General features: G+C 43.3%; 1 protein-coding gene across 1 annotated transcript; it reads right to left on the reverse strand.

Annotated features, from left to right (window-relative positions):
• Nucleotides 1-364: 364 nt before the first annotated feature.
• On the reverse strand, nucleotides 365-15868 carry LOC114430302 (NACHT, LRR and PYD domains-containing protein 12-like; the record flags this gene model as incomplete). The annotated part of the gene is made up of 7 exons (XM_028398605.1): nucleotides 15776-15868; nucleotides 7933-8134; nucleotides 5912-7712; nucleotides 5649-5822; nucleotides 5363-5536; nucleotides 4500-4546; nucleotides 365-852 (listed from the first exon to the last, which is right to left on the reverse strand). Coding segments are annotated over exons 1-7 (2979 nt in total), but the record flags the coding sequence as incomplete, so codon positions are not given.
• Nucleotides 15869-16120: the final 252 nt, after the last annotated feature.

Consider the following 16120-nt stretch of genomic DNA (forward strand, 5'->3'; position numbering starts at 1 on the left):
GTTGGAGTTATTAGTGTTTGTATTGCAGCAGTTTTAAATGGTGTTTTCCACTTAGGTCCATTAACTCCTATTATAATACTACATTTTAATATCAGAGCCATAACAACATGGAATCATGCATTTCTTAATGTAAGGGTTTCATTTGTGAGGACATGTCAAAGTTCATGATCATAAATTCAGCTTCACATTCTTCATTTCACTGCTTCTAAGACAAAAACTTGTTCTGACCTGAAATCACAGTCAGTGATTCAAATGAAAGTGAAACATCATCAACATTTAAAGCACAAAGTTGAAGCTGCTGTCACTTCCACACACTCTGCTTCTACACACAGCACAGACTCACTGAGGAACCACGAGACCAGAACCTGAACCCAGCATGTAGAGGCTGAGTGAATGTGGTGCTGAAGGTGTGGAGGTGGATCAGTGTGTCAGAGGAGACTCTGTAGAAGGACAGAGTGCCAGCAGGACAGTCCACATACACTGCTGCTCTGTGAGAGACAGAGGAGGAGGAGATGGATGTTCCTCTGTTATTGTGACAGACATAGTAACCACGATCAGAGCAGAACAGACTCCAGGACTGATTGTTTTCTCCAAACCAGCAGTCATCACTGGCTCCTTTCCTTCTGATTCTTCTGTAACTCACTGATATATTAACCTCTCCTCTCCACTCGACCTCCCAGTAACAGCGACCAGTCAGAACATTTCTACACAGCAGCTGAGGACACCAGTCAAATCTGTCTGGATGATCAGGATATGGCTGCTCCTCCTCCACATATGTCACCTTCCTGTTGTTGTCAGACAGTTTGAGGTTTGTGTTCACTGAGTTTGTGTCGACTTCAAGTTGACAGAAATCTGATGGAGAGAAAAAGACACAGCTGCAGTTTATCATCTGACACATCTGATGGCTTCATTCTGTCTTTACTGACTGATGTGTTGTTCATTCATACAAAGTTTATCATCAGACTTTTTGTCACTAATGTTTGAATGAACAAACACACAACTATCAGCTTTGTGTTCAAACACAAACTGGATATTTGCAGCAATGTGAGTAAAGACAGACGACACATTTAGAACATGAGAAGAACAGCAGCATCAACTGTATCATTGGATAAAGAGCATCATCCAAAAGCTCCTTCATCAGAGTCTGGAGGAGGATCTGGACTGAAAGACCAGACTCAGACCTCCTGATCTATCCTGATATTGTTCCACTGTTACTATTGTAAATACTTATTCCGCTTCTGTATTATTCTCCTTCTTCTGGACACATTTTCAGCAGAACTAGTCCCACAGCTTTAATGTGAGCGACCTGAAACTTTTACAGGACGTCCGGCTGTACCGGGACACCTGTGCTGTGACTTTTCTTTCCGTTCCGACGTACGGTTTTCACGTAAATCGCAAAAAACCAGTGGGCGAACGACATAGACGGTGAATGGGGAGAGAGAGAGAAAAAGGCAAAAGTCACAAAACCAGGAAGCCGAAAACTGAGGGAGCCGTTTCCATGGTGACCGTAACAGCAGCATCAACTGTATCATTGGATAAAGAGCATCATCCAAAAGCTCCATACAGGAACATACACAACTACACTCACAGACACACACACACACACACAGACACACACACACACACACACACACACACTGATTTTCAAAATAAAAGCCTCCACATCATTACAGACCTTACTAGGCCTGGTAAACTACACACAAGCCACCCAGAAATATGCAGACACACACTATACACACCTGCCAACACACAGACACACAAACATGGATTTTCAAAATAAAAGACCCTGCACAATAACAGGATATGGCTGACGTGTAGATTTTCAAAATAAAACACTTAAACATGTTTTAACATGCATTAGGGAGTGTCCCCAACCCACCCCCCACCCCCCCACACACACACACACTTACACAGACACACACTGATTTTCAAAATAAAAGCCTCTAATTCATTACACAGCTAACTAGCGCTAGCCACCCCTACAAATTATACATCAAATCGACCGGCTCGGTCAGGACTACTACCCTCTGAGGTTTGGTAGCGATCGGATAAACGGTGTTTGAAAAAATCCAGAAAAACTGCGATCAACCCTCCCCACAGGCATCAAATCACTGTCAAACTTTGAAGGCATGGCGTTTGGGCATGCTTTCACACAGAACCTTCATTCAAAGTGTAAAATGTAGATAAACATTAGACCTCTGACATATTGAGTCCCCATGTCTGTGCCACTTTTTGTTTTGACAGGCAAGCCACTTAAGCTGACCTAACCCCCCTCATAGGAAATAATGGGAAACTGGTGAGATCCCTGACAAAACCCAGCTAACTTTGGAAGCCTATCAGTCTGGCATGCCTCTACACAGAATATTCATTTCAACTGCAAACTGCTCATAAGAGTTGGATAAGGAGTTGGACTTTATCATACTGAGTCCTCATGTTCATGTCTTTTACCAAACTTCATAAAATAGCAGCCAAAGTCACATCCACATCTTTAGGATTCCTCCATTCAGAATGAATGGAGAAGCTTGGGGCCTATTAAACCTTATATAAAACCAATCAGAAACACTGTAAAAGCATGAAATGTCATCAGTGGCATCTTTCACATCTGCCGGTGATCAGGAATGAGGTTTGGTGGTATATAATGGGGCGGACCGGCAGCAGAGTGTGGGTGAGCGCGCATTGGCCCACTCAAAAAGTCTTGTGAAATTTTCTAGGTTATATATACAATAGTTATTTGTATTTTCTTTCCCGTTTAGTTCTTCTGTCCTTATGTTCCTTTCTTTGGTTGGGATTGTTGGTGCATTATCATTGAGGGTTTTTCCTGTAGAACAGACCAAAAGTCCAGTTCATATGTTCACTGGGCCGAAGCCTCTGTCATAAAATCAATAATGTCATAATATGCCACCAGTACTGTTGTCCACAGGATGAAATCACACGTTTAAAAATGATTATTATTTATATATATTCAACATTTCACCACAAGATGGCAGCAAACATGGTCAAACTCTCACCACCCTGTTTGCCAGTGATCTGTGTTTTTTTATTGCCCATTTCTAAAATGGCAAGTGTGAGTAAGAAAAGGAAGGTTGACAGCGAAGGCCGAAGTTTCAGGACAAGTGGAAATGGAAGAAGAATGTGAGGGCAAGACATCTTGCACATTGAAACCTGTGTTGGAGCCAGACCTGCCCCCTTTACTGCAGCTGAGAGCCCAGTCTCTTCCTTCTCATCAGAGGTCCCTCGTTAATCGCGGGGTTACGTTCCAAAAATAACCCGCAAAAGGTGAAATCCGTGAAGTGATGGGCTTTATTTTTTACAGTTATTCTAGATGCTTTAAGGCTGTGAAGCCCTCACTACACACTTTATACTCCTTTCTCTCCTGTTCAAACACTGTCAGAGTTCAAACCTTCATAAAAATAAGTCCAGTGTTACAGAATGAAACCAAAGCACAAAGCAAAATAAAAGGAAATATAATAACTGAAGATTAAACAATGGTTTGTGAAATGGAAGTTGTGGCGGCTGCACTAAAATGAATGATAAGTTAATGTGGTCTGTTCAGAGCTGTCAGTAAAAGCTTGTTTAACTGGTTTCGGCTGTCCCGCCTAACAAATGAAGAGATTGCTTCCAAAACGCTATAAATCCAGAAAAAAGTGTTTTCTTTCCAAAAAGGGTTTATATGAAACTTCTAGTTTTCATATAAACCCTCCGCCATGACGGTTGGAAAGCTGCCCCGTGATTGGTTGAATGGAAATGCTGCATTGTGCTGAAAATCAGGGCGTTTGTAGCAGATTGGGGAAAAAGGGAAGAAGCGGTGCAGGGAAACATGGCGGATAACGTGTTTTGTTACTAATTGATTACAAACTTTAAACAGAGACCCCGTGTGAAACTTATTTTGGTGGTAACTCGTTTTCTTAAACAGTGGCGTTTCTCGCCCTAACCCTAACCCTAATAATGCTGCTCACAGCTCAGTGTCTCAGTGTCTTCACTCTTCAGTCCATCAGTCCAGTCTGACCCTTTGGATGAGATTCTTTGTGTCTGAGTCCTGCCTGCTTTTGGACTGTGGAGCTGTTTATTCCTGTGTTTGGACCTTTTCAACCCTTTGTGGTCTCTTATTGGATTTTGTCTTTTGTCTGCTTTGGTTGTCTCTGTTATGTCCCAGGCTGAGGGGAAACCCACACACAGCATGTCTGCACCTCCCCACTCGTCCCCACTCTCAGATCGGCAGCTACACAGGCTGGTTTCAGTGTTAGGCTGCAGTTCATGAACTCAGAGCTGAGCAGTGCCCAAACAAACACAGAGACACTACAACACACTAAAGCTCCCTAACAAGAGAAAAAAGGAAAACCAATGACAAAGCTGGAACCTAAAGCTCCTGCTGGGGAGTAATAAACTCCAGTAAACACCAAAGAAATCCAACCGCCGAGGCTGCGCTACAACAGCTCTGATGGACTGATAGAACACTGACTCATGCACAATAACATGAGGAAAGACCGAGTCAAACTTACACTTCCTCAGCCCAGGTTTTAACCTCTGCTCTCCACCATGCTCCACCCTGCAGGAAGAAACACAGTCAGAATGATTTTCTAACCAACATGAGTCCAAACTGCTGATCAACATGAAGCAGAGTTCCTCAGTTTGTCAGAGACACACAAACAGACTGAAACTCATCTGTGTCGACTCCAGAAGAGTCTCTCCTGATCTGCTCTGTGTTTATTCATGTCCTCCATTCTGTGAAATATTGCTCTCTGTCAGTGCTTTACTGTAAAATCCTCTTCATGCAGCAACAGTGTAGGTTTGATCTCAGCATTGTGCATTTATCCAAAGCAGCAAACAAGCCACACTGTCTCTGACTGTTTGTTCCTTTCACTCTATATGCAAACACAAGCCTGGTTCACATGTGTCATGGATGGAAGAGTTTCTGACACACTTCAAATAAATACATTCACTCATGTCTGTGTGTAGTTTTTACAGTGATAATATTGTAGTGTCTCCCTGCTCTCTGTCTCTGACTGAAGGAACTCCTCCTTCTACCATTGTGTTGTTGTCTCCTCTGAAGCTTCACATATGGATTGTTTCAGGAACATTTGTTTGTGGAAATAATTCAGTGATTCTTACAGCTGAGGACATTAATAAGTAGGGCATCATTGTGCATTTGATCTGACTGAAAATCAGTCTGTATTTTGATATGAAGAACGTGTATAAAGAAAAGTGAAGTTAACATGATGGACACTTAATGATGGAGGAAGATGAACATCAGGGATCAGTGATTATTTCTTCTCTGCAGTTTCAGTCCATCCATCAACAGCTGTGGATATATGAGCTAAACTGACAGACTGAGGAGGACTCATGCTCTGTGGTCTCTGTGTACCTGAGAGTCTTCAGACTACAATCTGGACTGTTGAGTAAAGCAGACAGCAGCTCCACTCCTGAGTCTCCTGGATGATTGTAGCTCAGGTCCAGCTCTCTCAGATAGGAGGGGTTGGAGGTCAGAGCCGAGGCCAGAGAAGCACAGCCCTCCTGTGTGATCAGACAACCTGACAGACTGGAGGAACAAAACATGTCATGAACTCAAGAAGAAAGAAGGAAAATCCAACAGATCTTCAACATGAACATGAAGCAGAATTTAACTGATGATCAAAAAGCTGGATCCTGACCTGAGAGTCTCCAGTCTGCAGTCTGGACCCCCTAATCCGTGAGACAGCTGCTTCACTCCTGAATCCTGCAGGTCGTTATTATCCAGATCCAGCTCTCTCAGACTAGAGGACTGGGAGCTGAGGACTGAGGACAGAGCTTCACAGCTTCTCTCTGAGAGGTTACAGCTGCTCAGTCTGAGAAAAAAAAGATTGAACACAAAGTCAGTGTTTTATTGTTCATATAAAAATCAACCATGTTTGAAATGGTTCATAAATCCACCTACAGAACTTTGTTGGAGGCTTTGACCACTGGCAGCAGCCTCAGAAGAGCCTCCTCTGAAGCAGAGTATTTCTTCAGGTCAAACACCTCCAGACCTTCTGATGACAGTAAGATGAAGACCAGAGCTGACCACTGAGCAGGAGACAGTTCATCTGTGGAGAGACGTCCTGATCTCAGGGCCTGTTGGATCTCCTCCACTAGAGAACGATCATTCAGTTCATTCAGACAGTGGAACAGATTGATGCTTCTCTCTGCAGACACATTCTCACTGATCTTCTCCTTGATGTACTGGACTGTTTCCTGATTGGTCTGTGAGCTACTTCCTGTCTGTGTCAGCAGGCCCCGTAGAAGAGTCTGATTGGTCTCCAGTGAAAGACCCAGGAGGAAGCGGAGGAACAAGTCCAGGTGCCCACTTGGACTCTGTAAGGACTTGTCCACAGCACTCTGGTGGAGGTGTTTTAGTTCAGCTTTGTGTCCAAAGACTTTAGACCACAGAGGTGTTCTTTTTTGTTTTTCCAGCAGGTTGACAGCAGAGCTGATGAAGGTCAGATGGACATGAAGAGCAGCCAGAAACTCCTGAACACTCAGATGGATGAAGCAGAACACCTTGTCCTGGTACAGGCCTCTCTCCTCTTTGAAGATCTGTGTGAACACTCCTGAGTACACTGAGGCTGCTCTGATATCGATGCCACACTCTGTCAGGTCTGACTCATAGAAGATCAGGTTTCCTTTCTGCAGCTGATCAAAAGCCAGTTTTCCCAGAGACTGGATCATCTTCCTGCTCTCTGGACTCCACTGTGGATCTGTCTGAGCTCCTCCATCATACTTGATCTTCTTCACTTTGGTCTGAACCACCAGGAAGTGGATGTACATCTCAGTCAGGGTCTTGGGCAGCTCTCCTCCCTCTCTGGTTTCCAACATGTCCTCCAGAACTGTAGCAGTGATCCAGCAGAAGACTGGGATGTGGCACATGATGTGGAGGCTCCGTGATGTCTTGATGTGGGAGATGATCCTGCTGACCTGCTCCTCCTCCCTGAACCTCTTCCTGAAGTACTCCTCCTTCTGTGGGTCAGTGAACCCTCTGACCTCTGTCACCACGTCCACACAGTCAGGAGGGATCTGATTGGCTGCTGCAGGTCTTGTGGTGATCCAGAGGCGAGCAGAGGGAAGCAGCTTCCCCCTGATGAGGTTTGTCAGCAGCACATCCACTGAGGTGGACTCTGTGACATCAGCCAGGGTCTTATTGTTGTGGAAGTCCAGAGGAAGTCGACACTCATCCAGACCATCAAAGATGAAGACCACCTGGAGGTGCTGAAAGCTGCAGATTCCTGCTTCTTTGCTTTCAGTGAAGAAGTGATGAACAAGTTCCACCAAGCTGAACTTTCTCTCTCTCAGCACATTCAGCTCTCTGAAAGTGAATGGAAATGTGAACTGGATGTCCTGGTTGGCTTTGTCTTCGGCCCAGTCCAGAGTGAACTTCTGTGTTAGGACTGTTTTCCCGATGCCAGCCACTCCCTTTGTCATCACTGTTCTGATTGGTTCCTGTCTTCCAGGTGAGCCTTTAAAGATGCCTTCTGGTCTGATGCTTGTTTCTGGTCTGTGTGCTTTCCTGGATGCTGCTTCAATCTGTCTGACCTCATGTTCCTCATTGACCTCTGCAGTCCCTCCCTCTGTGATGTAGAGCTCTGTGTAGATCTGGTTCAGAAGGGTCGGCTCTCCTGCTTTAGCGATCCCCTCAAACACACACTGGAACTTCTTCCTCAGGTTAGACTTGAGTTTACGTCCACACTCTGCAGCAGGAGTTCCTAAACAAACAATAAATGTCATTAATAAGTGAACGCTACAATAAATGTGTCAAATAAATATTTTCTGTCTCCATGAAATCTGTTCATCAGTTGTAGACAAACAGTTTGTGTTTTCAGTCAGAAGAGTTCACAGATGTCTGCATCATATTAACAGCAGAGTGTGTAAATGTAAACTTCATTTCCTCTTTCCATCATGTTAAAGCTCTTCAAATCCTCTTACTGCTCTGCAGACGCTCAGCCAGCTCCTCCTGCTTCATCCTCCTCAGGAAGTGCACTGTGATCTGCACTAATGACTCTCTGCTGCTCCTCTGCTCTTCATCCTCCTCATCCTCCCTCTGACTCTCTGAGCATTCTGGGTAATCTGGACTCAGGAGCTTCTGGATCTTCTTCAGCTCATCCTTCACAAACCTGACAATGTTCTCCTCCAGCAGCTGGAACAGAACAACAGAGTATAAACTCTCAGACTTTGAGGAGCAGAATAACAGTTTAGTGTTTCATGATATTACAGCTTATGTTCATACATGTATTACTTGAATCTACAACATTAGATATGAAGTGTTGTGTATGCACAGCTGCTGTAGTTATAAGTATTACTACCACAGTTCTGTCTCTGTGAATGCTTGCTCAGGGGTCAGGCTCTGGGTCTCTGTAGAGCACCAGGACTGTTGTGTTGTAGTTAGAAGCTGTTTGTACTCACCATAAATATGGCGTCCTGAGCAGGAGTCTGAACACTGGGTTGCTGCAGTCTGTGACAGAAACATCAGCATTTAACAACACAATCACTTCACTAAGTGTTTTGATGTGTTTTCACTTTAAACAGATACACAACAGTCAACAGACTGGTGACAAACAAGCATTGTTGTATTAAAAAATGAAAACTATCCTGACTCCACACTGTTCAGCTGCATCCAGCAGGTTTGTATTTTGTTCTTCTTCACATATTCTGCTTTAATGGCTGCCAGCACAGCTGTAAGAGTTCAGTTAAATCTTCCACTCATCATGTTTCTCTTTCTTTAACATTAAGCGATGTGCAGCAGGATGGGTTTGTAATGAATCGCAGTCAGACAATGTTGCAGTGTGATGATATAGAGTCTATATCATCACACTGCAGACCTTTGTTATTTCCTTTACTTAAAGCCTTTAGAAACCACCATGAGATGATAACATGACAACATAAATACATACTGATACTTTCTATTATACATCTACAAACACAGACCTGCTTATGGGTCTTTTACAGAGCCAAGCAGACCCACATGATCATTGAAGAACTCTGCTAAGTTACAGAAACAGGACTTAAAGTGGTATCAACATTTTTGAAATGTTCACTTTTCATGGACACAGAGCTGGATCAGTGTCCATGATGGCCACTACAAGAGACTGAAAAACTGTTATCACACAATTTATTTGATCACAATTTGACCAAATTCAACCAAAAACACCGAAGAACAGAAGCCACCTTAAAGTTCTGCACAGGCTGTGTTCAAGTCAGAATAATCAGCAGTGTGAGGTACGTGCAAAAATCCAAACCAGGACCCTGGGAATCTGAGGAGGAGGAGACAAAACATAGCTGAGCTAGACAACAGAAAAATGCATAAACCGCTAGCGATTAGCACAATGCTAATTTGCATTGAAAACCCATAAGGTCGCTAGCGCTATTAGCGTCACACTTTTAACCCGTTTTCTTAAACTTAAATAACTTAAAGTGCCTCCTATGAGCGCATGACGTAAGGTAAGGGCTTATGAAACATAATACTTACAGACAGATATTCTCAGACGACTAAAAAACATGTAGCAGGATGAAAAAACACAGCAGAAACTTTCCACTTGGCTCTGGAACCATTATGCTACTACGGAAGCCTCGTAGGACAATCTCAACTCAAACATAGAATTTTGGCTGACTATAGGGGGCAGCACAATAATATTTACATACAGTGTATGAATCTATCATTTATTTAAATGTTTTATTACTGAAATGTCTTTCCATACTTTGTTTCAGTGGGCTGCCTTTCTAGTACAGTGAGGCAGATGTTTAAGTCATGTTTATGCAGACATATAGAAGATTTTAAATGATTCATACACTTTGAAGCAGCACTGTAAATATGCATTACTCTGTGCTACAGATGCTCCAAACCATCAACCACCTGCAGAGCAAACAGACACATACAACCCCAAGAGTCCAGCAGAGCTCATCACAGCATGGAGACACTTCCAGAGTGATTCTTACCTTTGATCATCAGATGGCTGATCAGCTTTGAATTCAATGGGCCAATCCATCGACCAATCACTTTTCATGGACACACAGCTGGGTCCAGGTCCAGCAGAGTCTGCTCTCACATCCTGGATCCTGAGAGAATCACAAACACTGACTCTGAGCTTCTTCTGGAAAAATGATGCTGAACATCATGTTACACTTTAAATGTTTAATAATGATGGAAACAAACTGCAGCTGTGACATTAACTCTGACCTTTGACCCTCAGATGGATCAACAGCTTTGAAATAAGGGGGATAATCCTTTGACCAATCACTCTTCATGGACACACAGCTGGCAGGTCCAGGTCCAGGTCCAGGCCCAGGTCCAGGTCCAGGTCCAGGTCCAGGTCCAGCAGAGTGTGCAGTGTGCTGCTGCTTTGTTCTTGAACACACAGATGTGTGAATAATGTGAGTGTGAGCTCTGACATGGAGAAGAGTCATGGACAGTCAGAGACGGTCCTCTTACCTCTGAGCTTTGGTCCGGCTCTCATGGTCCCCACACAGAGGGCTTTTAGAGGGAGGGACTCCCTCCTCTCTGTCCTCACACTGACTCATAGCAGAGCTCACACCTTCACACAAACACAGCAACATGACACAGAAACACACAGTCAGCATGTTGTTATTGATCCTTCATGTAGATGCTAACAGGCTAATCATGCTGTTAGCTTAGCATCAGAGCCTCAGACCAGGTTTGGTTCTCAGGCTTTTATTTTGGTGAGTCTGTAAACACACCAACATCTCTGATGCTGTTATTATTGATGTCACATGCTGTAAGTGGAACAGTGCACACACACATTCAGTGTTTGCTTCAGAATTCTGTCACTTCTCTCCATGTGTGAACATGTGAATAAATGAACATGTGTTCATGTGTGTTTCTGTCACAGTGTGAACAGACTGAGTGAAGCACTGAGACCTTCCTCTGTAACAGTCTGTGGACTGTTTTCTATAGAAAGGACAAACACATGAGCAGCTACTGTCTGAGCTCTGAGGACTGACACACTTCTCCTCATGGCAAATATTAGATTCACATATTTATGAACCCTTGAAGAGAAAATGTTTCTTCTGATGAGTTTCAATCATCGATATGAATTCATGAAAAATAAAACGCAGCACAGGCGCGTTAAACCGGAAACAGACTGATCTGATAAAGTCAGAATAAAGCGACCTTTTCTCCGCTTGAAGCTTTGAACGAGTCGATCTGAGTTTCAGAGCAAATGAAGCTGCTGAACTTTACAGAGAGAACGATCAACAGAGACGCTTGTTGTTTGTCTGTCTGACATGAATTGAATTACAGTAACTCCACACAGCTCAGTGAACACAAAAACTCAGAAAGCTGTCAGACCGGTTCTGACACTCCCTGCATTTCTCACTGATCATGTGACCTGAGAGCTGTGTTCTACAGTCTGCTGTGACTCGAACGGAAAAACACTACAAGTAACAACTTGTTCTGAAACAGCTGTTCATCTGCTATAAAAGTCATCAAAGAGCAAAGAGAAAGCAGCCAATCAGCAGCAGAAACATCTGTACTGTACCATCAGTCAGTGATGCAGCACAGTGTGATCAGACATGGAGAGATTTCTCTGGAAGGACTCTCACCTGCTGGATCAGTTCAGATGGACTTACAGACACTTTCCAGCTTCCTGTGTGGAGAAGAAGCTGCTCCTGGTCCTCCTCAGTCCTGCTGTCTGACACAATCTGATCTGAGGACGCCGTCACTTCCTCACAGCCTCACAGTCTGAACACGTCAGTGACGGTGAAACCGGTCCAACAAGTGTCTGACTTTTCCTGATTCACTTCTACTGTCTGTCCACTAGATGGAGCTCAGCAATCAATGAACTGCAGATCAGCACAGGATGGAGCAGAGCAGAAGCAGCATGGTTCTCCTCTTTGTGAGCATCCAGCTCCACTCACATCTCAGTAGGCTACAACCTCCTCACAGCTGCACATTGATAAGGGTGATGTATTGAAATTCTAAACACCAGTTTACAATGAGTTGATCCTGTTACAACCAAACTACATTCTCTTTATCAGGGCTGACCTGGGACTAAAATGTGGCCCTGGCATTTCTGTCCATGGCGGCCCACCATGGTTATTTATAAGTTATGCATACCAGAGCATATATGTGCTGTTCAAAGATGAAATAAAGCACAGTAGACTACATGGAAGAGAGTGGCCATGCTAAAAACATTCTTGTAACACTCAGAGCTTTCATCTGGGGAGAGATGGCCACAGGGCCACCATTCCCATCTTGAAGCTAAAGTGGCTGTCAAAGAAACGTCAACATTTTTATACTTTACCTGTGACCTTATGATGTCACCTTCATAATAGAACATGATAACATAAAAGCCATTGATTCCTATTGATCTATCCAGCTAATGTCCACATTAAAACTCTGCACTCAACATGTTAGAAGCATTTTCTCATTATTCCTTCACAGTGAGTGAGTCTTACCTGTGTTGTTGGTTTCTGTGACGAAGCAGAGAGCAGTCAGTGTTCAGGGTGTTTATACTTCATCATAGGAGGAGCCTCTGTGGTCACATGACTTCCTAGAAACTCTGAACAGGTTTAAACAGACTGTTGGCTCAGATTAAAAAATTTCCCAGTTTGGGATCAATCAAAGAATAAAGATCATCAGTCTATCAGCTGGTTTATGGTGTGTTCAAGAGGAACTGGTGCTGACCTTTGGACTCTGCCCTCTTTGTGAGGTCAGAGAGGTCAAAGGTCAGGTCAGTAAAAACCCAAATACTCGCACTGAGGTGTGAAGACAATCATAACAGAGAGTGTGGTGTACAGAGAGAAGACTGTACTCACTGTCAGCGGGTCACATGTGCTCTAACATGCACTGTGAGCTGTAAGGTCTTATACAGACAGGTGTGTGTCTTTCCTCATCATGTCCACAGACACAGCTGGACTGAAGGTTAGAACCATCTGAATCATATTTCACTTTTTGTTTTTTCATCTGCAGAAATGTTTTCTGTCAACATGGGGTGCTGTGTGTACAAAAAATAACTGAAATGATTTCAGCAAATGGCTGCAGCTGTTTACGTGAGCAGATGCTGTGACTTAATGACTGGAATGTTTAATCATCCCAAAAGGACCGGATCAGGACTGACCTCACGTTTTTAAAGACTAAAAGACTAAAATGAAATGACTAAAAAGACACCTGGGACCTGCTAGCACACACCTTCATACAAACACAACACTCCCCCCAACACTTACGCCACTGAATACCACTGTCACTCTGGATTCTACCAGCAGATGGAGACAAAGTAAACATGGGTCAGAGTACAGAGAGTCTAGAAATAACGTCATGATAAACAGTGAAGAAGCATTTTACATTAAGGATTTCATATGATGTCTGAAACATTGGATTGTAACTTATCTATAAAACTATGTTTTTGTAGGATTCACAAAAAGTGCTTTTGGACTGTTTATAAGCAGGACCTCCATCTTTCTCCAAGCTTTAAAAACAGCTGAGAGTTTTCACAGATCCATGAAAACATGCAGCTCTCTGCTGCAGCTCATCACTTCTGGAAACACTTCATTTTAAGAGACGGCCTCATAATGCTGTTAGAAGTGTTCTTATGATTCCTGAACACCATCTGTGCATCATAACTCAATCTCTACAGCTGCATTGGATCTCTGCTTGTTAATCAGTGATGGACGATAACATGTTACTGCACAGGTTTCCACCATTTTATGGCTGCATTAAAGACTTTGAACCTGGCTGCTGCTCAGTAAAAGCTCCATCTACAGTTTAACATGAATGAGTGACACAGTGAGAATGTAAAAAGTCAAAAGTGTCTGACTGAACACATGATGCAGACACAGTGGTAACAGATGCTGCAATGCTGACTGTGAACATTTTCAAACATCTGGAACATGTTTAATGACTGTATGAAGCAGCCAGCAGTCCTCCTCTGAACAACAGGACAGTGAACGCCTCTCACTAGCTGAATCACACTGTCTGTTAGAATGACACAAAGATCTCTAACAATCAGATGATCGGCACGAGACGAACAGATACAGTAAATCTTCCAAATGAAGCACAACAAGCAAACACTTGAAGTCACAGTAACACAACAACACTCATAAATAAACTGCTGTTAGTTACCTCCTGATGGAGAAAAGAATCTGGATGAAGCCGAGGAGTGAAGGTGACGTCCATCAGCAGGAAAACAGCAGAGAAAGAACAAACATGGAACTCACAGCAGCAGCTTTTCAACGCTCTGTTGATGCACAGAAAGGCTCAGCTCTCTGGATTCATCGTCACACTCAAGGCTTCTTTAAGGAAACATGATGACAGTGTTCTGACCTTTGGAACAAAGAGCTCAGGTCAAACATTCACAGACTGAACCAGCACAGAGTTCTTATCAGTTACAGTTACAGACCTTGATCTGACTGTAAGGAAGGAGAAACACACCTTCTTAATAAAGTGTGTTTCAGTGAAAACAAATCCATCAGCTCCAAACATCATTTACACTCGCTATAAATGTAACATTTGATGTTCTTATCTGACTGTTACTATGAATAAACTGTGTGAGGACTTTGTGTAGTTAGATCACAACCCACAGAGAGACTGTGACAGAAGCAAAGAACAGATTTACAAATTTGCAGAAAATTATTATTTGATACGATCAGACACATCAATGCTTTGGTTGTTCTGCCAGCACAGTGGTCCAGATCCTGAAAATGAATAATCTGAGCAGATTGATTGTGGGTGGATGAAAGAAGTGAGCAGATGAGGTATTCTCAGTTTATATAATATGAAGGCAGGTTTCTGGAAACACTTCATTTTAAGAGACGGCCTCAGAATGCTGTTAGAAATGTTCATATGATTCCTGAACACCATCTGTGCATCATAACTCAATCTCTACAGCTGCATTGGATCTCTGCTTGTTAATCAGTGATGGATGATAACATGTTACTGCACAGGTTTCCACCATTTTATGGCTGCATTAAAGACTTTGAACCTGGCTGCTGCTCAGAGTGAGAACATTACTTGAAGCTGATGGGGAGCTGTGTCACTGCACAGTGTTCTAGTGAACAATGCTGTCTGAATGAAGAGACGTTCATGTAGTCACTATTATACTTAGGTCGAATGGTGGATTAAAAACAGACGGCATGCCAACACATTTTATACAATTATTATTAAACTCATCCACCGTTTAGTTCTCCAGGCTTTACTGACACCTAGTGGAACACATCAGTCCTGCCTCTACCAGCTTGCTGCTTTCTTATTAAAGGATGTTTGTGCCTACATTAAAACCTGTCATATATGTCGACTGACATAACCTGATCAAACATTAAGCCATTCATTTTTCTACAGCCTAAAGTTTAACCTACATTAATTAGGTGCCCCAAAATAACAGCAAATGAGGAGCTCAGAGGAGACAAAGCTGCCTGATGTGTGAAGAAATACTCACTGTCCAACAGGAAAATAATCTGAAGTGTGATCACTGGACTAAACACAGAGAACAGAAAGACACAGGGATGCCACACATGTACAGAGGTATCTGCCCCTCACTGCTTCCCTGCTCTGTCCTCTGCTTCCTAATATGGTCACAACACAGAGCAACAAGACAGACGAGAGTGAAGAGACACAGGTGACAATGATCAGGGCGGCCCACAATCACACAGGAGGGAAAACCAGAGCAAGTAACACACATGGAGACACGGACAATCCATTTCCAAATAAAAGAGCAAAGAGGAGAGGCGGCTCCGGCGGGCTGAGCAGAGAGTCCCTGGCGGTGCTGCTGGAGCTTCTACACCAGGGAAGAAGACACGGATGGGGTGCCACAATAGAGACCTTGGTCTTCCTCTTCTGGCTGGCGAGAGGGGGACTCCCATTTGCAATCCTCTGCAGATGGGATTGTGAAAATGCCAAAGGGTTTGGTGTCATGTCCACACTAGGAGCATGTGCTGATATGCTCAGGGCCGAGGTTGTGCATGCTGCGCTTCCTGGGTTATGTGATACTCCTGCTAGAGCCTTCATATAAAAACACAAAGGCTCACAAAGAATATCATTATTATTATTACATTATATTGTTCAGTCAGTGGAGGAAATATGTTGTGAATAATCCTCTCTTTGAAACAGTTATAGTCTAAAGCCTCATGTTTCCATGTTGATGGCATGCACAGGTGTTGTGATCAG

The sequence above is a fragment of the Parambassis ranga genome, unplaced genomic scaffold (assembly GCF_900634625.1).
Source record: "Parambassis ranga unplaced genomic scaffold, fParRan2.1 scaffold_22_arrow_ctg1, whole genome shotgun sequence".
In the NCBI taxonomy this organism is placed as follows: Eukaryota; Metazoa; Chordata; class Actinopteri; family Ambassidae; genus Parambassis; species Parambassis ranga.